Raw genomic sequence first — 23,824 nt, 5'->3', positions numbered from 1 at the left:
TACGAATTGGACATCAACCTATTCACTTTCTAAATTAGATTTTTAAAAACTTTTAGGAGCGGAAATATTTACCTGTTCAATCAAGCGTCAGCTAAAGTCAACAAACCTTCATATTCATCAGAAGCTACACCTAAGGTAAAGCTTGACTGTAAGTTCACGATTTGTCAGAGCTCAGATTTTCTTTTGCAGTCTGTTTTTCCATATTTACATTGTTAACCTCAGCTAAAAATAGACTGGTAACGTGTAGGCTATAAACAGCGTGGGTTCAGCTGCTTTCGAAGATGCCTACCTGAGGATACTCTAAAAAATTAAAATAAAAAATAAATTCAGACACAGACTTGAATTCTGAATAAAAGAGACTTTATTTCAAACAAGCCCGTCACGGATCACACGCCATCTTGGGAAAAGTTTCGTTTTTAAAGTAAAACTGCGAAAGTAATCTTCAAAGAAGCCATGAACACGGGTTCAATTCCAGATCGCACCAGTTCGGTATCATTTTTTATTTATTTTTGCCTTCCCCAACACGTAGCTCCAACTTTGGCACATTTACCGCGCTTCGGCTATCTTTAGGCATGATCAGTCTTTCTTTACGTTGCCAGTTTTGACCCTTTCAGCATATAACTTTGGGAGAGGAATGTACTCTGAGCCCAAAGTGAGGCCTCACGATTCTATTGTGATAAAATGTGCCACTAACACTGGTTAGCAAAAGCAGGTAAAAAATGCCATTTCAGATGATAAAGTTAATTAGAATGGGATTGCAATGCTTGCAAATGTAGAAAATCCTCAGGTTTCATTTTTGCTTAAACAGAATTTATGTTTCAAAATCCTTACCTAGTGACAGAAAGCTAATAAAAAAAAGAGTTGCCAATTAAAATTGATGAGTTAGAAGAGACACTAATGTGGAATCAAAACTGAACTAGAGTTTATTCATTCTGAGCCATTCTCCTATTAAAGTTAAAAAGTCAAACTCAAGTCTGTTTTCAGAAACTCTTCTGTTATCCAAATCTATGAGCTTTCAATTCAGTTGATAAATTACATAGTGTGAACGCTTTGTGAAATATTACAGCACAGTGAAGAAGGCTCTTTTCATTTTCTTAGTTTTTCGTCTTGTGAGCGCAGTAAGAAAAATTGGGCAGACATGGCAAGTTACGTTACACAAAGAGATGCATTAAAATGAGAAGGGTGGTGGACATAACCTCTGTGTGGTTGCTAGGTCACTTTGAGTTAGTTCTGCTTTTTTCTTCTTTTTTTTCTGCCGTTATGCAACTTCAACAAACACACATTTTAAACCTATGCTAAAGTCAATCTTTCCACTTCCCAAAATCACAAATGTTAGTGTAAAACAGACTCTTTTTTTCAGTCTTTCGGACATTTGTGCCTAATCCTGACAGGCAGCTCTGACACCCGCGAGGCCTGCTGGGGGGGGGGGGGGGCAAAAAGGTCAAATAGCAGACTCCTGCGGCGTGCCGTCTTCGCCTCCCTGCAGGTGCCGCTGTGACAGGATGTGTTTCAGAGTGTCCAGCTCCTGGGTGAGCTGTCCTATCTTCATCTGCAGCTTCTGGTTCTCCTCCTGCAGCTGCAGGGCCCTCTGCTGGGTCAGCAGGATCCTCCTACGGGCCTTGTCCCGGCTCTTCCTCACCGCGACGTTGTTCCTCTCGCGCCGCAGGCGGTACTCCGCGCTGTCCTTGCTGATGCTTCTCTTGGTCACCGGGGCTCTGGGCAGCAGGAAGGGCGAGAAGTCCTGGGTAGAGAAACGGGAACGGGTGTTTGAGCAGCGGCGCTTACGTTAGACGTCACGCACCCCACAAACGCAACGCGCTGGACTCACCTGCTGAGCACCGGCGTGGGTCTGGTGGTGGTTCGAAGTCCCCGAGTTGGGATTGCTGCTGAGGCAGGACGTGTTGTAGGACAGGTAGGGCAGTCCCATCATCTGCTCGGCTACTCTCTCGTCAGTGATCCCCCTGATGATCCCCGTGTGAGACTGGCCGTACGAGATCATGTCCATCTGAGACATCTGACTGGACTGTGCGGCCTGGTTGGAGGCGATGGGATTCAGGGGCTGGCTGTGAGGCTGACCTGGATACGAACTCACCCACTCCTGGATGACAGACGACACTCTGGAATCTGACATCTGCGGGTGGCGTTTGATGGCCAGAATTAGATTAGGCCCCATGCTTTTTTGTTCTTGAATTACTTCAGTCAAAATAGTCGAGTTCAGGCACGTTCTTTGAGCTTTAGTTTAATTTTCCCCCCCCCCCAGAATCTGATTAGCTCTCGTGCTACAAATTCAGCAATTTGTAAACACCCAGAAATGTAATGGATTAATATAAGTGTCGTTAAACAACTTCACGTTTAAACATTTTTTAAAAAAAGACAATGAAATTCATCTTCAGAAGAAAGCAGAACTAAAAACTACCAAGTCGCTTTTTGTGCGCCTTTGCTGCATGACTTTTTATTTTCATGTTATAATATCATTTGTATTTTTCTTTTCTCAAAGGCCGTTAAAAATATTAAAACCATAAAACTGGGCACATGGGAGATGGATTTACCTCATACATGTTTTTATTCATGTCAAAAAATATATATTGTTACTATTAAGATATTAACTTTTTCATGATATGCTTTATTGATATATATTTGATTTTTAAAAAAAAAACAGCAAGTAACATTTTAAAGCCTGTCTTGGGGCATCTTTAGATTAGATTTACATTGAATGTAAAATGTAACATTTTTAAAAACTGGCAATCAAAGTGTAGAAGCTACTTTCTACATTTGACATGTGAAACATCTTCCAAAGTGAATTTTAGCATTATTCTCAATTTCTTTTTTCAACATCAAACAGTAAAGTACAACAGAAAACGGTGAATCCCTAAATCTAATATTCACACAGCAACCTTCTGAGTCAGTTTGACCATCGAACGATGGTTCCCATAGAAGTTCCTGAATATATACAGTTTTTATTAATTTGTGACCGTTTACTCCTTCTTTTCTTTTAAACCCCGAAATCCTCATTTAGTTATTTGGACTTTTCGACAAAATTAGGTTGTGACTTACCATGACTCTTCCTCAAACTCTGCAGTTCTCCTCAGACGGTGCAAGCCGCAATGACTTTAAGACAGGACACCGAGAGGCAGGTACCCCTCTGATGATCACATCAGCACTTCCTCTCTCTCTCTCTCTTTCTCTCTCTCTTTCTCTGTCACTTTCTCAGTCGCTAACTGTTACACATTTATCCTTTTTAGGAAGATGCATCAACTTCCATTCATACTTTCCTCTGAAATCCCAAAAAAAAAAAAAAACTCAACACTGAGTCACCCACCGCAGCCAGGATCCCTGAATTACCATTTTGCCTCATTAGCATCTCTGGAGGACAGGTGGTTATCAAGTTCAGCAGTTATCCCAGAGGCCTGAACTGTGAGGCAACACATCCAGGATGTCTTTATCTGATCAGCCCCAATTAACCCTAACAGTGGTGATTCTCACACTGACTTGGTAAGTCGTCCCAGGTTGCCAGATGAGAGCTGATTTGTGACAAATAACCTACGTAAAGCAGTCGTAGGTGAGTAGCTCTATTTTGAAATCCCCTCAAAAATTGACTTTAACGTTTGTAATTAATTTGTAGGCGATTTTGTCTGAGGGACATTAGGTGTTGGGGGGGAAAAGTACAGCACGGGTGTCAAACTCCAGTCCTGGAGTTCCACTGCCCTGCAATTTCTAGATGTGCCTCTGCTGCATCCCACCTGAATAGAATAATTAGGTCATTAACAAGGCTCTTGAGAACTTTATCTACACAAGAAGGAGGTAATTAAGCCATTTCATTCCAGCGTTTTGTACCTGTGGCACATATAAAAACTGCAAGACACCGGCCCTTAAGGACTGGAGTTTGACACCCCTGAAGTACAGCGTAGCATTGGGCTAAATGCGGAACGTCAACCAAAGGCTTCAGCAGAACATACCTGTAAAATATGAGATCATTTTCAACATCTTGACTGTTAATGTTACTATTTCATATAACTGTGAACCAGAATATGATTCAAGCCCAATAAAAAGGTTTGATTTCAAATAAAATGATTTGGAAAGAGCACACGGTCGTATCAGAAAAGTGGTTGCATTGTGAAATCTTAAGAAGGGCAGCTACAGTTTTCATGTTGCCTGGTGATCCTTTGCACCACGACGTATGGAAAACATCATACGCAGTAATATTCAGTACATTGAAATATTGTTGAAAAGTGTTTCTCAGTAAGTAAATGCATAAAGTGAAACACACATTATATAGATTCTGTGATGTTTTAAAGCATATTTTTTCTTTCATTTTAATTATTTTTTCCTCACTTACAGCTAATGAAAACATGGCCGCTAAGATTAGAATATTCTCAGACTAAGAAAAAAAAAATTTTACAGAAATGTAGGTCTAATGAAAAGTATGCTTAATGCCAGCTAAAATGTACTTTTAATCTGATAAATAAGCATAATAAGAATGCATATAGTAATTTTTTAAAAATATGTGTGCATGATAAAAAAAGTGACTGAATTAGATACCATAACTTGCTGTTAAACATACATTTTCCTTTGACATTTAAGCTTATGGGCCTTAGATAGAGCTGGCATAATATGGTCATAATACACACACACACACACACACACACACACACACACATACACACACACACACACACACACACACACAACTAGATTTGACCTAACTATTGTACAATAGTTTATTGAGACACAGAAAGAAATAGAAGTTCAACATTTATTCTGCTGAATGCAGTCCAGCTGCCTTGAAGACAATATTTTTAAAATGTTTCAGATTATCTTGACACCCAGCCTATAAAAGATTGTGAAAGAAAAAGACAGTACACACCTGTTTTTAGATTGGGAAGTATTGTTGAACTTACGTGGCGACCTGACCTGATCTGGGCTAAAAGTAAGTCGCCATAAAAATGTATGGGGGTGATAATACAGCTAAAAAAAATCCCCCTCTAGAAGTAAAGTATCCTCTCTGATACGATACGGCGCACGGACACGTTTTTCATTTTTATTTTTTTAATCTTCGGGAGACATTTTTGATTAAGAGAATTTCCGCCCCATTTGTTTTATTTGGATGGAAATATTTTTGAGCTCCCGTCATTACACCAGGCGCGGCAAGAAGACTGTCTCCCTGCGGCTTCCGTAGGTCGGGTGAAGTTAAAATGGCTGCTCCTGTTGACAACGTGAGTAAAATCCATCTTGCTAAGATATTTTATAAATTGTATTCGTACAAAGGGTTTCTTTAATGTTCTTGAAAGTCGTTTAAATACCGAGGACATCTCTAAATATTTGTGCTATGATATGTTAATATTAAAGCGCAGTCGATGAAGCTTACGGATAAACGCCCTGCTCGCCTTTTGCTACTTAAGTGTTCAAATGTTTTTTCTTAAATTTTATTTTATTTCACATGTATTGTATTTTTTATTTATTTTTTTGTCTGTCTCACAGGATCTAATCGAAAGTGATTTACCCAAAGCTGTGCAGCTGCTGAATAATCTCACAGAACAGGTAAGGTTAGCAACAAAGCGAGTTTAGTTGTATGTCATAGAAATAAATGGATGTTGAGGCTTTACTTTAAACCTCAGCTTTGAAAATGTCGCAGCTTCTGCTCGAAAGATCTTAAATGAAACAGTTGAAGCACATTATGCATCACATATAACTTTGTTCGAGATTATTAGATGGTGGCAGAAGGTGTAGCATTCTATTGCAATGGAACTGGATGTTCTATAAAGTAGCGTATATTCACTACCTTCCAGTGGTTCTTTGGAAAATACTATGTATCTATTGCTTTTACTGTAGTGGTTCGCCATAGATAAAGGTTTGACCTTTTTGTTTTACTTTAGGTAGTATCAGTAACCAGTTATGTTCAAGAGCTGCTGACTAAAGTTAAGAATGGAGTATTCAACACTTCAAAGGTAAGTAAACATGGGTAGAGTCTTTGTAACTATATGACCTAAATCTGTGAACACATTTTAGTTTAAGATATACCATCACATACCTCTTCAACTTGTTTACATTTTGTCAAGTTGAAACCATAATCTTGGAAATAATCAGATAAATGGTCAAACATGGGGGTTTTTTTTATATGGTAGCACCAATTTTGCTTTCTTAAAAAATTGACGATTTCAATTTTGGCCAATGTAGTTTTTTTAATTATTATTTTTGTCAGAAAAATTACTAATTATAGCAACAAAGTTGCAAAAATGCTGACTCAGAGGGGCTGAATGCAAATGTGCAACACATTTTTCATACTATTTGTAAAAAATAATAATAAAAAAAGTGTTTAAAAAAAAAAGCATCCCCATGCCATGATGCTGCCACTGCTTCCAGAAACTGAATACCAACATATGCTGTTTTGTTTTTTGGGGGGTTTTTTTATAAAAAGAAAGCTGCAACTAATTATCCTGCACTACTTTTTTGCTTTGCAGTCACATAACAGTCTAATAAATTGTGATTTCTCTGTGCTAAAATGTCAAAAAGTTCAAGAAGTATGAACATTTCTTTGAGGTACTGTAGATATTTAATGAAAACATTCTGATTCTTTAATAAAAAGAACAATAATAAACTGTTTGCTTCTGATGGTTCCTCACAGGGTCTGTCCTTCTTGGACCTTCGCTACAACCTCCTGCTCTTCTACCTTCAGGACCTCACTCATCTCATCAGCATCAAGGCCGAAGGAGGCAAGATAAAAGACAGCGAAGCTTTGAGCAGAGTGGTCACCATCAGAACCGTAAGAATGTCTGCAAGACACGCCGCAGGTTCCTGCCTGTGCAGGTTTCACTCTTTATTCAGCTTTCTCCCTCTTTTGTAGGTGCTAGAGAAAATGCGACCGCTAGACCACAAACTGAAGTACCAGATTGATAAACTGGTGCGCACTGCTGTTACTGGAAGTTTGGGTAATGTATAGACTTTATTTTTCTTTCCCCTCCATTAAATATCATATGTGAAAGGTCATCAGTTCTTAAGCAGCCTGACTTGAATACATGTTTTATCTGTTTTTGTTGAGTTTAGCTGAAAATGATCCACTCCAGCTGCGTCCAAATCCTGACAATTTCATCAGCAAAGTAAGTTCTTCCGCTTGTTGCCGAAGAGTTTTAGTTAAATGAAAGAGTCTTTCTCTCACTACATTGGAATGAAGTTGTTTAAGTTTGGGTAAAGAGACAAAAAAAAAGTAGAGATTCTTTTGTGTCTTATTGCCTAGCTGAGCGAATCGGAGGACTCTGAGGATGAAACGAAGAACAAGGCAGCCTCCGACAAGAAAGCAGCTCACTCTAGTGGCAGGAAATATGTACCGCCAAAGATTGCGCCAGTGCATTATGGTAACAACATTCACCTCCGATTGAGCAGAGTTGTTTCACGGCGGTTTCTCGGTATCGGATATTAAAACGCCCAATTTTCCCCTCAGACGGTGACATGACAGAAGCGGACAGGAAGAAGGCTCAGACGGAGCGGCAGCGACGAGCAGCTCTGCGGAGCTCCGTGATCCAGGAGCTGAGGCAGCAGTACAGCGACGCTCCGGAGGAGATCCGGGACAGACGAGACTTCCAGACAGAGAGGGAAAGCCGAGACGAGCTCCACAGGTGGAGACTTGATGGCTTCTTTGCAGTCTGTTCAGACATCCATCTGTTTGAATTTTATTAGGGTTTTTGTGTTGTGTCACTCCTCTGGTGTTTTTTAGAAAGACTTCCACCAAATACTCCCATTACAGGGAAATGTAGTGGGAGTTTAAGAATATTGAACCAATTGCTACTTTACAGGAAAAATTACGAGGAATCGATGATGGTGCGTCTGAATATGCCGAAGCACGAGAAAAAAGCCAGGAAGAGGAGCACGATGGCCATGTCCGGCCAGCTGAGCGCCATCACACACTTCGGGGACATCACAGCTCTGACCGGCGGTGAAGGTGGACAGGTGGGTTTTCAGTGACCTCTGACTTTCTCACAAATGAATGGCATATATGGAGGAACTTTGTCTTTACCAGGTTCGCCAGTGGATTATGGGATATGTATGTGTTGCTCTCTTTGTCAGTTCTGAGATACTTTTTTTGTCTAATTACCCCAGGATGGGGAAAGTGGTAGACCAAAGAAGAAGAAGAAACTCATGAAAAAGAAAACCAAGAGGAGAGGTGAGTCTGTTATAAAGGAAAAGGGAATGGGTATATGATGTGCAATGAATAGATGATTATTCATGTTTTCTTCTTTTTACAGCCTTCAAGAAACACAGATAAACCAAGCTGTGGTGTTCAATGCTGTCAGAATATTAAATGAAAATGTTTTTATTCATTGTATTGAAGTAATAAACTCCACATCACTGCTGTTTTTTTTTTTTTTAAATTGGTTGTAAACTTGCAGCTGTCCAGTCATTACTTACCACTAGAGGGCAGTCATGTTTCCTATATCATTCAAACAGGCTACACAATTCAATGCTGCGTTCCAGTTACCTGGGAATTCAGAACTCGGAACTGGGTTTGATGTCAGACACCAAGTAATAGCGTTCCGTTCAGTACAGTCGGAATTTCCAATATGGTGGTGCCTAAACATCGTTTCCAATACCTATAAGCAAACACTTTTAATTTGTTTAGAGTTGTGGGCGCTACGTGTAGCATTGATTTTAAAGTAATGTTACATGTAGACAAGTGTAAAATGTGTCTGGTAAAATGTTTTTCCACCACAGCTTACTACTGTCGATGCGAAGAGCGGCCATGTTGAAACGCAAAGTCCGCCTAACAAGTCCTAATTGCAGGTAGTTAAGAGTTGCTCCCACTTCCCCAAAGGAAAATCCGACTTCGGAGGGCGTCCCAGTTGATTTTTCCGACTGGTAAGTCGGGATTTTCCAGTTCCGAGTACACTTGGAATGCAGCATACGTTCCTACCTTTTCCATGAGGTGTGAGAACTGAAGCTTGCCCGTAAAGCCTTCAATTGTAACGGCGCGCCGAGCTCGAACAGCTGCTGGACGCCCAGCCAGATGTTGGGGAGGATTAATGGCCGCCACGGCTGCTCGCTCTACTTAACTCGGTGCCAACAGCAGCAATTTGGCACACATCCCTGGTTGCATCTAGTTACGGATATTTGTGGCATCATCACATCTAGTTTAACATATATGCTGTACAAAGCAAAAACCAGCGCTGTACCAAAACTGCTTCCTCAGATTAAAAGGAGCAAAACACATTTGAAGCAAATTGTTTTCTGATCAAACTTTAGGGAACGGAAAATGAGATGCTAGCCATATAAGGGTGTCTAGAAATGTGGATTCTAGCTCAGTTTGTTTTATTTCATTATTCATAAACAGAGTGGGAACTCAGCACATTTATGTAAATCATTTAAGATTTAGTTCAGCCAGTTTATAATTTTTCCAAAGCTATGCTGCATAGACTTGACCAACATCTGACCTCTTATTAATTACACGTAACAAGCACGTTTGGGCTTGCTGCATTGAAATACTGATTTCAATAGCATATTAACTTCAGTAAAAAGCAACTTGACCTCATATGACTGCTTTCAAACTAATTCATGATCCCTGGAATGCAACAGATGAACACCACAGCCAACAGACTTAATCATACCCTGTCTAGACCCAAAAACGCTTTAGCTTTTTTTTTTGTTAAAGGTTAGTTTGACAATCTGCAACCTATTAGATTTTTTTTCCAATAAAGCAACTTGAGGGAGGATTCAGCTTACCAGTTGTGTTGCTTCACACAGACATTTAATAAATACAGCAGTCACAGGCATGTTGTCTAGGCATGTTAGACAGCAACATAGGAATTTTACTAGAAATATAAAGCATCTAAAATTTTAAATGAGTAAATGAATTCAGATTGAATTTGTCAAGTGTATTACTACTTCCTCAACAAAAAGTCAAGATTCCTTGAGATGAAAAACGATCCTTGTGAATTGTTAAATTCAGTTAGAAAAATGTGGGTTAGTTTCAGAGCACTTTGACAATTAAATATGCCACAATAGTTCAGTATTTTCCATGAGGAACTAATAAATACATGAGTGAACATTTCTTAGAAGGACCACAGCAGAAAAAAAACTGACGCAATTCCATTTTTACACAATGTCTTTATTTTTTTTTTCTCCTAATTACAGACTCATGGGTTAAAAATAAAAATAAAAAAGCAAAACATTTGTTCAAACCCAAACCCCCCAATCTTTTTTTTTTCCCCCAAAAACAAAACAAAAAAAACAAACAGAAAAGGTCTCCAGACCAACCCCACCCCCTGACTTTCCCCACCCTAAAACAGCTCCAGCCCACTCTTCAATTTAATTCAATGCTGTTAGCTGGGCAGCCTTTCTCAAACAAGCCGTGACTGCACTGCGCCTAGTCAGAGAAAGGGGGTGCCCTCGAGTCGCACCTTGGTAATTAATCACCCCTCGTCTCACCCAGTTTCTCCCCCCTCTCTATACCACAAACTTGCCCGTCTGCCACTTGGCTATTGTTGGCTTCAGCTGTGTGTGGGAAATCATGTGTCGGCTTGGCTGGCCGTCAGTTCTGCAGTGTGTTTAGTTAGGTGTGTATGTTCGTTGTGGGCGATGTGTGACGTTTTTTTTTCTTTTGTTTTTTAAAATTTATTTTCATTTTTTTGAAAGTGTTAGTTAAAAAGCATCATCAGCGTTTGCTGTTGTAGTAAATGCCCCCCGCGGTGGGCCTGTGGTCGCCCTGCCCCCCACCCCCGCCTCCCCACACCGACAGGATGGGGTGAGTGTGCATAGCGGGAGCGGAGAGAGACAGAGATGCTGCGGAGACAGTGGGGGGGGCCGGCGCCACCTGGGGAGGGGTTGTCAGCCTCCACTGGTCCTGAAACCTGAAACGACAAGAAGTGGTCTAATATACAGAGAGAGGAGGAGGGGAAGGAGTCGGAGGAGGGGGTGGAGAGATGGAAGACAAGGTGCACAGAGGGAGGAGCACTGGGGAAATGAAGGGGGAGCACTAAAAATAAAAAAAAAATATGATATGAAACATGCCTGGTTTGGGGAAAACTTGCAAAAACAAAGTTACTTCAGCTACAAAACAGGTAGGGGAGAAAAAAAATACAATCCTACAGTCCTTCACTGGACAGCAGACAATCCATAAATAAACAAAATACATTTTAGGGGGTAGGGTGTAAGAGGGAGAAAGACAGAAAGGGTTGAGAGGGTGAGGTGGGGTGGGGTAAGGAAGGGGATCAGGAGGTAATGACAAACTCCAAACGACAATAATTGCAACAACAAACACTCAAAAGCTAGTGGACGTTTCACACTGATGCGCTACCAACAAAACACAAAAATCGAACATCAACTTTCCTTGTTCCTGCCCTCCCTCCCTTTTTTTTTTTTTTTTTTTTTGGATGGCGGTGGAAGGTGAGTGGGTGGGCTGTACTGGTGATGGTGTGAAAGCAGGAGGTCACAGCCAGACCAAAGGAGACACATCTGCAGCCTGAGATACCATCTTTCTTTTTAAACCACTTTTTTTTTTTGTTCTTTTCCCCAACCCATCCCTCCCATTCAGAAACAAACAAAATAAAAAAACAAAAAAAAAGAGAGAAACCCAACAGATGTTTCACCTCCCCCCACCCCCACCAATGGCCAACCGAGGTTTACCTTACCAGGTGTGACCGCATCAAGCTCTGCACACGCACGCTCTCACACAATCTCACACTGCGGCCAGCCAGTCTCTCTGTCCAGGAGAGGGGTTTGTGTTTTTTTCTTTTTTTCTTTTTTTTCCATTTTTTGTCTTTTTTTCCTCTCCTCAGTGGTTTCTTCTTTTTTTGGTGGGGAGGGGAGGAGTTTCATTGTGTGTGTGTGTGTGTGTGTGTGTGTGTGTGTGTGTGTGTGTGTGTTTTAAAATGGAACAGAGATGGGAGGGGAGGACTGATAGTAAGGGGAGTACTGGGGAGGGGGGGTGTTTAGTAAGGGGAATACCACGATGTTGTTCGCCCTCGGCCCCTGGAAAAGAGAGAGAAAAAGAGGGTGAGATTTTTTTCTGTTTGGCTTAAGAAGATGGACACCAATTTTCTGGTGTGATAAATATATATAAATAGATAAGTGAGAGTGTGTGAGGGGAGGAAAAGGTTTGAATAAAAAGTCAACTGTAAATGTCTAAAATGAGACAGGCTGTCTTTTAATCAGTGTGGAAGGACAGACCAATAGCTTTAAAAGAGGAGGAAAATTTGTTTTTCAGATATTGAGTGAGAACGATAAGTGTGTGTGGGAAGGTTGTGGGGGGTGTAAGGGGGGACAGCAATGGCACTCTCCCTCTTTCTCTCTCTCTGTCTCTCTATGAGAGAGCCTCCTTCTGGGAGTCACTGTGGGGGAAAGACCGTGAGGACAAACAGCACCACACACATCATCAGCGAAACGCATTCACTTACACGGTGGACTCACAACTGCAGCATTAATCCACACTCAGAAACACAACGTGACACACACACACACACACAGTGACACCAGCCAGCGGCAGAGCGCCTCATTCGCACAGACAGTACAAACGGGTCACACTGGGACTGAACGCCCCGCCGCTCGGAAGGCCAGATGCCGAGGTCAGGCTGCAGTAATGAACCCTCGTTTCTGGGAGTGAGCGTTGTGAAGCTGGAGCGAGTGTAAGTGGTGTAAGTGGAGGACGGGGAGTCATGTTCATGCAAAAAAAAAAAAAAAATCCACATACATAGAGTACAAAAAAAATTAAACAACACAAACGACATTATGAATACTGTTAGACATCAAAATCCTGGCTCTTTGCTGCATCGTGTGGATGTGATCATCTTGACAGCATTGGGTCAGTTTTTGGCATCAAGGTTTAGAAAAGTTTCAAGTTGTTTAATTGAGCTGTCGGATAAAGTGCTGGAGAGACTTTATTCTGACTGAATAAAGCATGGAGCATGGAGTAATGCAGGATGGCCCCTCCCACACCTACTGCTGCTGCATACTGCCGCTCAGCAGGCTGCGAGAAGGCCACAACATTTCTCCACATGGTGGACACATTTCTGTGCCAACTCAAACTAAAGAGGACAACCAGTGTCGTCAATGGCAACACGATGCATGCCTAGTGCCTGTGGCCTAGTCCACATGTAGCCAGATATCTGGGAAAACAGTTTTTGTGTGGCCTTTGATCCACACAAAAACTCTGTATCACTAAAAAGGATTATTTAGGAAAAACTCCAAAGTGGATATTTGAGAAAACTAAGTGAAAACTGAGATTTAGGGTTCCACACATTGCCCTCTATGGGTTTGGCATATTTAAAACTCTGCAGCAGATTTGCATGGTTTCATGTGGAGGTAAACTTTTCTGAAACCGATCCCCTGTGTACAATACTTTTTAAAATGATGCAGCGGAGTTATTCAGTTTTAAAAACGCGGCTACATTTGGGCAAGGTATAAGACACAAAGGTCACAGATTTTGGATCCAATAATCTAACATTGTTCAGCGCTACCACTTTCCTCATTTTTCTTTCAAGGTCAAAGGTCAAATGGAAAAGAAAGCTGTTCAGGAATACATCTTTAATAAACTAAAACCTAGATTAAAAAAAACGCTTTCAAAATTTTTTTTTTTCCAAAAGTGAATTATTTACAGCAAGATGTTATAAAGTTCTCAGAGTGGCATGTTGCATTTTATTAAGGTGCAGTGCATACTGATCTTTTTTACTATAAACACTGCAGAGATCAATTAACCAAATAATAATGAGGGGTGACATTGAGATACTACTGAAATGCTGGCAGCATTAGTTGCAATTCATGTTCTAGTTTTAAATCTGAGTAAATACTGAGATTCTACAGCATTTTTACTTCAGACTTTAATCCCAAAAGCTCCATGCCTCGTTAGGTTTTAGGTTTTAAAGAAATATGATTTGGCTATTTAATCCTTTAGCACAGTGAAATGCTAACTGAGGTGGTTTTAGCTAGGAACAGAGAACCAATCCAACAAGCCCGATATTTGATCACAGCTAAAAACTGAAACCTTCCCAAGCTTGCTGCAGCTCCGTGCCAGGTTTGATGCTGATATTTTTTCCACAATAAGACAAAGCACTGGTGAAATGTTACATGTGGTTCAGATCTGCAGCTCAGTCTGAACTAAAGCAGTTTTAAGTCCTGATGTAGCTACCAGACTCCTCGGAGATAAATCATCAAGGCCAGTTGAAATGGAACAACTCTGAATGTTCTGTGGTTTCGACATGCTAACCAATGCTGCTGCTGATTAATGAGGGCACATTGTGTAGCTATCGGGAGTTTAAGATTAGATTCTTTCTAACCACATAGTTTATCTAATTCCCACCTTTTAATCAGCCCTTGGGGGAATTTGAGGTCCTGTCCATTAGTATCAGTATTTTTGCCCTTATCCAAGCCTCTCCCCTCTTTTCCTTACAGGCCAGATCTGAGTGAACTGGGAGGGTTAAGGTTTCGTGTGTGTGTGTGTGTGTGTGTGTGTGTGTGTGTGTCTGTGTGTGGGAGTGGCTGATTAGAGACTGTGCCCTTGAAGGTCAGACATTTTCTCACAAAAATGGAAGGATTACAACCCAGACTTGTTCCAACTGAATGCCAGCTTCACTAAGTAAGGTAGCAAGGACCAGAAGAAAACCTGTACAACTGAGCTGACAAACAAAATGGCCTGGAGACTTTGTAGTAGCGATAACAGATAACGTGAAGCCCTCGCTCTCAGTGTTTTTCGTAAGCTAAATGGAACGTTTTACAGTCTCTAATGTTACATTTTAAGTGAAGGGTACCGACAGATTTTGACGGTGGATGGCATGTTACACATGAAGGTAAGGCTCCCCGGGGGTCTGACGCAAGAGGCCCCGACAGCAGCTCACCTGAAGGCCCGTCCTCTGCCTCTAGGTGGCGTGTAACCAGTGTAGTATCGTGCACGCGAGGAGAAGTTTCCTCCTCCACCCCGTGATCGGAACCGGCCCCGAGGAAAACCGCGATCTGTGGTGCTGATGCCTGGTCTGTTTGTTCTCTTGGCTCCCACCTGAACACAGTTTGGGGTGTTAGGAGCTCTCAGACTCAAAACATGCAGTTCCACTGTGACGTCAACACTTTTTTTGGATGGTCATTGCATCGCCTTGGACTCGGACCATTTTATTGACGAGTCAAATGTTTCAGATCACAAAAGTTAAATATTTTTATTTTCCAGAACATGAAAAAAAAACAAATTAAGTTACTGTCCATTTGTTGAATGTCAAAGTGAAAGTTTCTTACCTTTATCTGTCTTCCTCTGAAAAGGGATTCATCCAGAGCCATAGCTGTCCTAACAGACTCTTTGTCTGCAAACTCGATATAAGCAAACCTAAAAATGAGGGGAGGGAGAAAAAGTTGCTAATCAACAGAAATTTCTAAATAAAAGAACATGATTATGCAATAATAATAATTTAAAAAAAAAAAAGCAATTCTGAGATAATACAGAATCGGATGCATAGATCGAATCCAGATATCTGAGGTTTAATATTGGCAGATACCGATCCCATACAGAAAAACAGTGCAAAATTTAATTAAAATGTTTCTTTTATAAACAAACATAAATTTACTTAATTACAAATATATTTGATAACTCTGCACCATTACAACACACTAAAACACACCAATACTTCATAGGTTTGGTCAAACATGTAAAGACAACGCAGCTTTAATTTGTTGAGTCAGAGCAATTAGGAGTACTGAAAATGGCAAAAACCATAAGTTAACATTGGCCAAACATGTAAAAATAAAATGTAACAAACCTTTCAAAAGGTCAGAGCATAACGCATAGAATTAGGCTAAAGAGATCAACCCTTATTTATCGGTCACATTGTCACCGACACTAGAATTTCTTTTCAATATCAGGACCGATACAGATATCAATATCGGCTCTGTGCATTTGTAATTTCTGCTGGGCTTCTGGTTTTAAATATCCCAACAAACTAAACTGATGGGAACTGAAACTTCCTTCATTGGAAGAGTCATTCAAATCAGAAAAATAAAAATAAAATAGGTTATCCCCGTCTCACTGAAAAACTGAACGTCATTTGCATTTACCTCCAAATTAAATTAATCTGTGCATCATTTGAAATATTTGCCCATTTATTCTTAGTCAGTAACTCGTAGCACACATAAGAGAGAATTAGGTGGGTTATTACCCCTTGGGGTGCCCTGTGTATTTGTCACATAGAATGGTGACTCTGTTTACTGAACCACAGCCATGAAAGTGAGCCTCAAGCTCCTCTGCCGTAGCACCGTAATCCACCTGAGGAGAGAAAATGTAGAAAAACATTTACCAGATACGTCACAGGGAGAAACATCAACATCCAACAAATCTGACAATAAAGGAACTTATTTTTCAAATATGAACATTGTCACTATTGATGGGTTTCAGAAGCCACAATGTACCACAGCCACCTGAGTGCAGGACAGTGTTCATTCTGACTAAAACAAGCCAAGCCATTGAAGTGTCAGAGAGAAAAGGGCAGAAGAGAGGGAGCCCAACAAAACCCGAACAAAGCAGCAGGGAGCTGAGCACTACAGCACAGAATATCTGTATGCTAAATACTATCAAGCTGTAGTACAAGTATGGAAGTGCTGAATGCTGCCCTTTGATGACATAAAGCCAAACAGGATTTTTAGGTTTGCCTTGGAAAATGTCTGGAGTTCATTTAAAGTGAAAAAACTACAAATACCAACCATTACTGACCCACTTCATAAGGATAAATTCCAACTTTTTTCCCCTTTTCTCTTAGTAGCAACATAGGAAATTGGGTCTTTTTTTGACTAAACTCCAAGTGACAAACAGCACGTCAAACATAGTGCAGGACAACAGACTGTTACTCACATTGCCAACATAAATAGATCTGCCATCTGCTTCCATCTTCTCCTCGATGGACATGATGACAGGACCAACTGAAAACAAGGAGGGAGAAGAAGTCAATATGACTGCTGAGAGACAAGATGGCCTATAACAACCTGGATTTGAAAGACAGATCTGGAAGAAAAATTACAGGTTTTAAATTCCAACATCGTACAGTCTGGGAACAGAGGTTTTGCTGCATGATTTTACCCAAAATAACCTCTGCACCGTCAGTTATGATCAAATTTTCGCTCATAATTTATTAAAATAATGTGGGAAGAGGATTGAATAACGGGCTTTTTTCCATTTTCTGGGACACACATGTCTGAACTAACTTTTTATTAGCAGAAAGTGCTTTTAAAAAATATAGAGAATGACTCAGTCGCATGAAATCTCAAGTTTAACTGGTTAATAATCAAAATGTATGCAGCAACAGTCAAGACAACACAGAAATCCAGTTCATAATGAGGCTTGATTCCATGACTGCAGACTGTTCGTCATTACATAAACGTATTTAAAATATAAAAAACAAATGTGGAACTATTTAAAGCTGTCCTGTATTTGATTCTCTAGATCACTGAATTGTTTTATTTTGAAATGGTGACCTCTGAATAACTGGAGATGAAGACAACTCCGGGAAACAGGATTTATGTTAAATAGAAAAGAAATACTGAATCATATAGCAAAGCTACGGCACTTTTAGTTTATTTACTTCACATTACGTCTCAAGTTTATTGGAAAATCAGAGCTCATTGATCCAAACCTTTTTGCACGTCTCTGCGAAGAGTGGTGGCCGTACCCTGAACTCAGCCTATAATGGTCTTACGTTGCCAAGCAATTTTCTGGTTGGGACAGACACTTGTGTCCCTGCCTTAATCAGGTCATCCAGAAAAAATTTATGCAACAACAGGAATTTTTATTTTGTCCTGTAAGACGGTTTTCCTTTAAGTAATGTTGAGACATCCTGACCCCTCACCCCATGGCAAACACTAGGGTGTGCTCCTCAGTTTTCATCTTCCAAAAAGGAGCTCCTAAAGAAGACTTCAGGAATAGCAAAAGGACATTTAGATAGAAACCTATTTTGAGCTCCTCTGCATTAGTAACAACATGTCTTCTTCACCATGGCAGCCACAGAGCAGGCCCACAGCTATGTGAGGCAGCACTGGAAATACTGTGAAGGAGCTAACAGGCTTTGTTGAGCTGCAAGTCCAACTGGGCCAACAATTAAACAACTTTTGGTCGAGTTGGATACCTTTTAAGTACAAAATTTAGTTGGGTGGTGTTGCTGTGGTTGGAAACACTTTGCCAGACAATTTTATGAAAACCCTTAAATGATGATGTTTGTCTTAGAAACTGCAAATAAAACTGTGGTTTTGCTCTGCCATAGTAATACACTCATAGGTCTAACATTTTATTTCAAACAGTTGACGATGTTGGACTGCTCAAGCAAACAAAACACTCAAAAGTAAAGCCATTTGCATTATCACTACTAGTGGTACATTCATTATAAACCATATATTTTCAAAAGCATGCCTCTTCCACTTATTATCTAGAGTCTTTTGCTGCCATTCAATTTATCTGTGAGCTTAGATCAGGGTTGGAGTGTCATGGCATCACACCTGAGTGTAGTGTGTTGTAGTTGTAGGTTGGAAACCTAGTGGTATTGGCTAATGGCCATGATGCTAACTATTAACAGAAATACAAGCCCATAATATATTTGTCTGAATTGTATTAAACACTTTAGGACCAAATATCTATTAAAACACCAACATAAATGTCACAATTCTAATGTGATAAACGTAACAGAAGTGCCAACAGCTTTAACAACTATCGCTGTATTTCATACATGTGGCAGCCATATTGGGTACCGAGTTTGGAAACCGACTTTCCAAGTCAAAATTGTATCTCCAGGAGCCATCCTTGTAGTTTTGACAGCAAATTTAAACAATTTCAGTATAGAACACCCAGAGTTTTCTCCAGAGGACTACAAGTCTGGCGGGGCGCAAAGCTTCACTTGCCCCCCCCACCTGACTGCCAGGCTAAGTTTTGCTCATTTTAGAAATGTTTTTTTTATACACAAATAACAGCAATAGAAAAGACGGGTTAATTTAACTTTATAGTAGACACACTGAACTGGGGCTTGTCGTGGAAAAAATTCCTTTAACAAGAGTCTGGATGAGAAAAAATAAGAAATTTATGTGAACCTTGTAAGGTGAGAACAGAAATACAGAGTCAAAGGAGTCTGTCAAGTCTGCTCTGACCAACAGTGGATCTGGCTTCCTTTTATAGGTTCTGGTCAGAGAAGAGAGACTTGATTGGATAATAGGTGTGAATCCCTGATTGTTATGTACCAACAATTCTGTGGAGCCCAACTCAGATGGTCTAGTCGTTTATCCATTGTTAAGGATAGGAGGTTGTTCTTTCATGCTAAAGAGGGCAGATAAGATCTACATTGGGGGAGTAACACTTAAATAGTCTCCAGGATGAAGGACGTCCCCTGCTGTTATATGGCACTGTGGAAGTCTATAGAAGAGCAGCTTGACCAATCTCATGATGAGATCATCCAGACACATGATCTCATCATGAGACACAATCTAAAGCACAAAAGGGGTGAAGAGCACATTGTAAAATGTTCAATGGCTTGTTACAGGCTTTAACAGTAATTAATGTTCTGGCTCAGCGTTGGACTTGACAAAGTTATTGTAAATGAGCCACACCACCAGCCAATCACAGAGAGGTATTTTTCATCCAATCAGAGTATACAACAGAATACCATATTTGCTTAGAAAACTAACAAACAACAACCAGAAAATCAAAACACTGCATCAAGTTGCAGTGTTACTAAATAAAATGGCAGGATTTAGGAAAACACAAAGAACCTCAATGCAATAAATAGTTTTCTACCCAAGAATATTTAGTTAAGCATACAAATAAGCCTAGTCATCACCATCCATTTTAGGTAATATCTCAAAGCTTGTTTTATCAATCAATCAATAAATCAAATTTTATTTGTATAGCACATTTCAGCAGCAAGGCATTTCAAAGTGCTTTGCATAATTAAAATAAAAACAGCATGTGAGAAAGAGTTTAAAAAAACATCATTAAAACGCAAACAGTGAGAAAGAGAAATAAAAAGCTGTCTCCAACCCTTTTGACTTTAGTCAAAAGGGTTAAGATCTAGTGGCTGATTAGGATCATGTCAACTTTTTTTTAAAACAAAAACACATTGAGCCGCTGGGGGACTGCTCTAGTGCCTCTACCACTGGGCTTAGTAAGTCTTCTGCTAGCTGCATATTTGGCACCACTACTACTAGGAAAAGTGGTCATTGCACTTGAAACAAAGTCTATATATATATATATATATATATATATATATATATATATATAAATAAAAGAGAGAGAGATATGAAACTCAAGCCACTTATAAACAAAGCCACTTATGAAAGTAAATCTGTTGGGCTTCTCCTTTGCACAAAGAATGAATGTGAGTGCAACACTGCCAGACAGGACACATTAAAAAAAAAAAAGAAAAAAAAAAGAAAGAAAAACACAGTAATTAAATTCATTATAATGAACTAACCTAAAAAAAAACGAACAGAAAAAAAGTTAAAATAAAGCCACTCAAAAGGAATTTTGTGTCAACCATATATTGACACAAAATTGTTTTCAAGAAGCCACTTAACACTGTTATAGCATCCTCCCTTCACTGAAATAAAGTGGAAAACTACAGACTGGTCAACCGAAAAACAAACGTACCTGGTGGGGGGCTGAGATTCATCTGTTTCTCCACCTCGTTCTGTAGCTCCTTCAGCTTTTCTGCCTCTTCCTCCATCTCTCGGACCCGGGCTTTAATAGCCTCCAGTTCCTGCAAAACGGGCACATTTCCAATACGTCTGTCAAACGAGTAGCTTCACAAACTGTTACCATTGACATGCATCTGATGTTGATGCTCAACAGTTATAAATATATATGCACCAAAGCTAAAAGTCCTCATTTGAGTAGATCCAGTCTATGGCCTTTGGCTGCAGGTTATTTTCTCTGCAATTTTTTATTTCCTCTTTGTACAGCATACAACTAAAAACCAACAGAGCCAATAAATAAATAAATAAATGGATAAATGGAAGGAAGGAAGAAAGAAAGAAAGAAAGAAAGAAAGAAACATACCACTAATTCATTCCATAGATGTGTAACTGTTAAAAATCGTTCTCGTTACAAAAAGATTTTAATCACAGCCTTTTCCCCCCATAAAAATAAAACATTTCAGGTTTTATTCTCTATTTGAAACCTATTTGACAGGTTTCAAATAGACAATGACAAATATATTTGACATGATTATCCCAAATGAATGCGTTAAAGCATAGGTCACACAATTTATCTTTATAAAACTCTACAGTGCATCACCTGTTGATGAGGTTCTTAGTTTTGATACATTTAATGGGAACTGGGAGTTTACAGCTTCTCAAGGTCGACCATTTTATCAGCCATGTTTTCTACAACCATTAGAAAACATCAGTCATTGCCAAAGCCAAAAAATAAATAAAAAATACAATTCTTAAAAAATAGTGTTGTCATCTACAAACAAAAGCCATTGCAAATTTCCACACACTTTATAAATCTCATGTAAACTAGAAATTCTGGCTCCCAAGTTCCAACACCAAACCTTCCAAGAAAATGAGTGCGTTTTCACCCAGAGACTTCAATAAACTTAAATATTTGTCAAATAACTGCTCAACTCAAACAACTGACATCAGTTTGCTCTGAGGCCATATTGATTCTCATTCAATAACATTTTTCTATAAAACCGTCACATCATTTGCGCTGAACACGGTGCCCTCACGTGTGTGAAGTCCCTCCTGTCTGACAGTGGTGCACTGCAGCACAGTGGGAGTCGCTCCAGCATAATTCAGAGCCACTGCCTATATGCCTATATTTTTTTAAATTCATTTGCTCACAGTAACAGTCAAGTATCATCCCAAATTCGGATCTCCCAATCAGAGGACAAAAAGGGAGTTACAGTAACCAGAGTCACTTTTCCTGCATTCAGTTTGTTGTAATCCAAGACATCACAAATATCCTCACGATTCATATGTAGACCAGAGGAGCAATCCACCTGCATCTGACACGTTCTGACCCCTATTTTTTGACGCATATTAAGAACAAGGTCTCACGCTCCCCTCGTTTCCTCCAGTAAAAAAAAAAAAAAAAAAAACGAGGGAAAAAAAAACAGTGAAGGATGCAAACCCAGCCCCTTCAATACCGCAGCCCCCTTTTTCCATCTCCGTCCCCAGCCACGATTTTTCTACAAGAAAACCTAAATTCCTCGCCAAAGCATGCTATCCAGTAATTACCTGGGAAATATGCACTGACGTGCAAATGATAGAATACGCATGTGTAAGTCCATTGAAAATGTGCAGCTGGTATTAATTTAAACTCGCCGTGATGCAGGTTACTGCCCACAGTCGGCCAAAGCGCACAGAAAATGGAAAGAGAGAGAGAAAAAAAAGATGGTCAAGTGTATGTCGGCCTCGTCTAGCTATGGCTTTATTATTCGCTCACACCAATATTATCCCGTGAGAATGAATAGTGTCTGTCGTGTAACACAATTAGCCCGACAGCTACCATGACGTGCCGCAGATTTATCCCGTGACTACCGACAACAGTTGACAGGGTCGCTGGTCATTTAGGGTGCAGCATTTGATGCTAACATTAGCCTTCTGCCGCTGGGTCATTCGCGTGTGCTCGCACAGCAGCGCCTGAACAGCAGAAGCAGCTTCATTGAAGAAAAATGAAAGGAGATAAAAGATTAAATTACCGTCAGCCGGTCGCCTTCTTAAGGAGGTAGACTTTTAAAACGACAGCTAACGGCGGCGGCCTGTCCGGTGCTCGCCCCAACAATGTCCTGCATCTCCGTCCTGCATTTTTTTTTCCTTTTTTTTTTTTTTTTTGGCGACGAGGATTTTCCCCCCCACCCCCAACAGGCTAGGGTTGCTCTCTCTAGCGCAGAGAAACTGGTGTTGCTCTTGCGCCAAGATGGCCGCGGACACCACGCATGTCACCACCCAAGTCTACTGCACTGCGTGAACCACAATGGCGGTTGATACCAAAGTAGCGTTATCAGACGGCATGTGACTAAAGATTTTTAGAAGGAGATCAGAAAAACTATACGTTCTGTTTAACCAACTGTTCCGAAGTGGCATTAACGTGCCTTGGTATTCAAGATGGTTCTCACTAGCGGAACAATACCCTTTACTCACCGGGTCTTCAATTGCGGCCTCTCCCTCTTCTAACCCCGGTTCTTCGTCACCGACACCTGGGTCTTCCAGTTCGGGATGTCCGGGATCTGAATCTAATAGAGATTCATCTGCTAGTCCGTTGCCGAACTCCGCCATCGCTCGTATCCGACACTACCGACGCGCCTCGTGGCTAAACCGACGTTGCAGGCCCCCACTCACACACAAGGGGGTAGAGTGAGCGGGGCGGCGAAAAGAAAAAAAACGGCGGAAAACGCCGCTCTGTAAAGTTAAAATGGGAAATAAAATGCTAGCTTCAGCTCTAGCTATAACTCAAACAGCGTTCCACGACACACAATGTGTGCTGTTTCACTCGCTATTTTTAGGCAGTGGCCCAAATAAGCGACACCGAACCGACTTTATTTACTTAAACGTGTATATTTAAAAAAAAAAAAGGCGAGGGCTGTACGCGAGCGCGGCGGCGTCTCCTCAGTTCAGAAATGGAAGCTGGGGGCGGAGTCACTTAGCACTGCAGGCGTAAAGCTCTCAATTCTATTGGTCTACAGAGAATTCCAGACAAACCTTTTCAATATTTTCTGTGTGTTCATTGGACAATCACACGGGGCATTCCGGTTCGCGAATGGCGTCGTACGCACTTGATTGGATGATGTTTCTGTCAATCGAACTCCTCTCGGTACTTTAATAAACTTACAAAGCCCATTGCTCACCGAATAAATTCCCATAATATTTGAGCGAGTTATGTCAACTGCCTCAC

At 40.5% G+C, this 23,824-nt stretch overlaps 3 protein-coding genes across 5 annotated transcripts; 1 reads left to right on the top strand and 2 right to left on the bottom strand.

Moving 5' to 3' along the window:
* Window positions 1–337: 337 nt before the first annotated feature.
* Window positions 338–3,656, bottom strand: cebp1 (CCAAT/enhancer binding protein (C/EBP) 1). The gene is made up of 3 exons (XM_015058338.1): window positions 3,055–3,656; window positions 1,829–2,131; window positions 338–1,741 (listed from the first exon to the last, which is right to left on the bottom strand). The coding sequence occupies exons 1-3, from the start codon at window positions 3,055–3,057 to the stop codon at window positions 1,442–1,444; spliced, it is 606 nt and encodes a 201-aa protein (XP_014913824.1). The 5' UTR covers window positions 3,058–3,656; the 3' UTR covers window positions 338–1,441.
* A 1,216-nt stretch (window positions 3,657–4,872) lies between these two features.
* Window positions 4,873–8,346, top strand: ngdn (neuroguidin, EIF4E binding protein). Its single transcript, XM_015058337.1, has 11 exons — window positions 4,873–5,213; window positions 5,479–5,538; window positions 5,874–5,945; window positions 6,623–6,760; window positions 6,842–6,926; window positions 7,042–7,094; window positions 7,232–7,349; window positions 7,436–7,610; window positions 7,788–7,941; window positions 8,092–8,155; window positions 8,238–8,346. Exons 1-11 carry the CDS (start codon window positions 5,193–5,195, stop codon window positions 8,255–8,257), a joined length of 960 nt encoding a protein of 319 aa, XP_014913823.1. The 5' UTR covers window positions 4,873–5,192; the 3' UTR covers window positions 8,258–8,346.
* A 2,207-nt stretch (window positions 8,347–10,553) lies between these two features.
* pabpn1 (poly(A) binding protein, nuclear 1) lies at window positions 10,554–23,551 on the bottom strand. 3 transcript variants are annotated; one of them, XM_015058334.1, is made up of 7 exons: window positions 23,074–23,551; window positions 20,576–20,684; window positions 16,805–16,872; window positions 16,116–16,222; window positions 15,202–15,289; window positions 14,814–14,971; window positions 10,554–10,835 (listed from the first exon to the last, which is right to left on the bottom strand). In XM_015058334.1, exons 1-7 carry the CDS (start codon window positions 23,206–23,208, stop codon window positions 10,640–10,642), a joined length of 861 nt encoding a protein of 286 aa, XP_014913820.1. In that variant the 5' UTR covers window positions 23,209–23,551; the 3' UTR covers window positions 10,554–10,639. The 3 variants fall into 3 exon arrangements, with proteins under 3 accessions (XP_014913820.1, XP_014913822.1, XP_014913821.1); XM_015058336.1 differs by lacking the exon at window positions 23,074–23,551 and adding an exon at window positions 22,632–22,750; XM_015058335.1 differs by lacking the exon at window positions 10,554–10,835 and adding an exon at window positions 11,773–11,955 and having other exon boundaries at window positions 23,074–23,550.
* Between the last annotated feature and the right edge of the window lie 273 nt (window positions 23,552–23,824).

This window comes from Poecilia latipinna, unplaced genomic scaffold, assembly GCF_001443285.1.
Source record: "Poecilia latipinna isolate Pla-1442-1.1 unplaced genomic scaffold, P_latipinna-1.0 Scaffold1534, whole genome shotgun sequence".
NCBI classification, from domain to species: domain Eukaryota; kingdom Metazoa; phylum Chordata; class Actinopteri; order Cyprinodontiformes; family Poeciliidae; genus Poecilia; species Poecilia latipinna.
Note: the sequence above shows the minus strand (reverse complement) of the source record. Positions and strands in the feature narration are given on the sequence as shown.

What these genes read in the sequence shown, in the direction of transcription:
- ngdn (XM_015058337.1), top strand. Translation starts at nt 5,193, where the DNA reads ATGGCTGCTCCTGTTGACAAC. An exon ending in GAGTATTCAACACTTCAAAG is followed by an intron (nt 5,946 to 6,622) that starts GTAAGTAAACAT and finishes GGTTCCTCACAG; the next exon opens with GGTCTGTCCTTCTTGGACCT. An exon ending in GATTGCGCCAGTGCATTATG is followed by an intron (nt 7,350 to 7,435) that starts GTAACAACATTC and finishes TTTTCCCCTCAG; the next exon opens with ACGGTGACATGACAGAAGCG.
- cebp1 (XM_015058338.1), bottom strand. An exon ending in CCCACGCCGGTGCTCAGCAG is followed by an intron (nt 1,742 to 1,828) that starts GTGAGTCCAGCG and finishes TTCTCTACCCAG; the next exon opens with GACTTCTCGCCCTTCCTGCT.
- pabpn1 (XM_015058334.1), bottom strand. Translation starts at nt 23,208, where the DNA reads ATGGCGGAGTTCGGCAACGGACTAGCAGATGAATCTCTATTAGATTCA. An exon ending in AGGCCGCAATTGAAGACCCG is followed by an intron (nt 20,685 to 23,073) that starts GTGAGTAAAGGG and finishes CCCGTTTTGCAG; the next exon opens with GAACTGGAGGCTATTAAAGC. An exon ending in TACACAGGGCACCCCAAGGG is followed by an intron (nt 15,290 to 16,115) that starts GTAATAACCCAC and finishes CCTCATTTTTAG; the next exon opens with GTTTGCTTATATCGAGTTTG.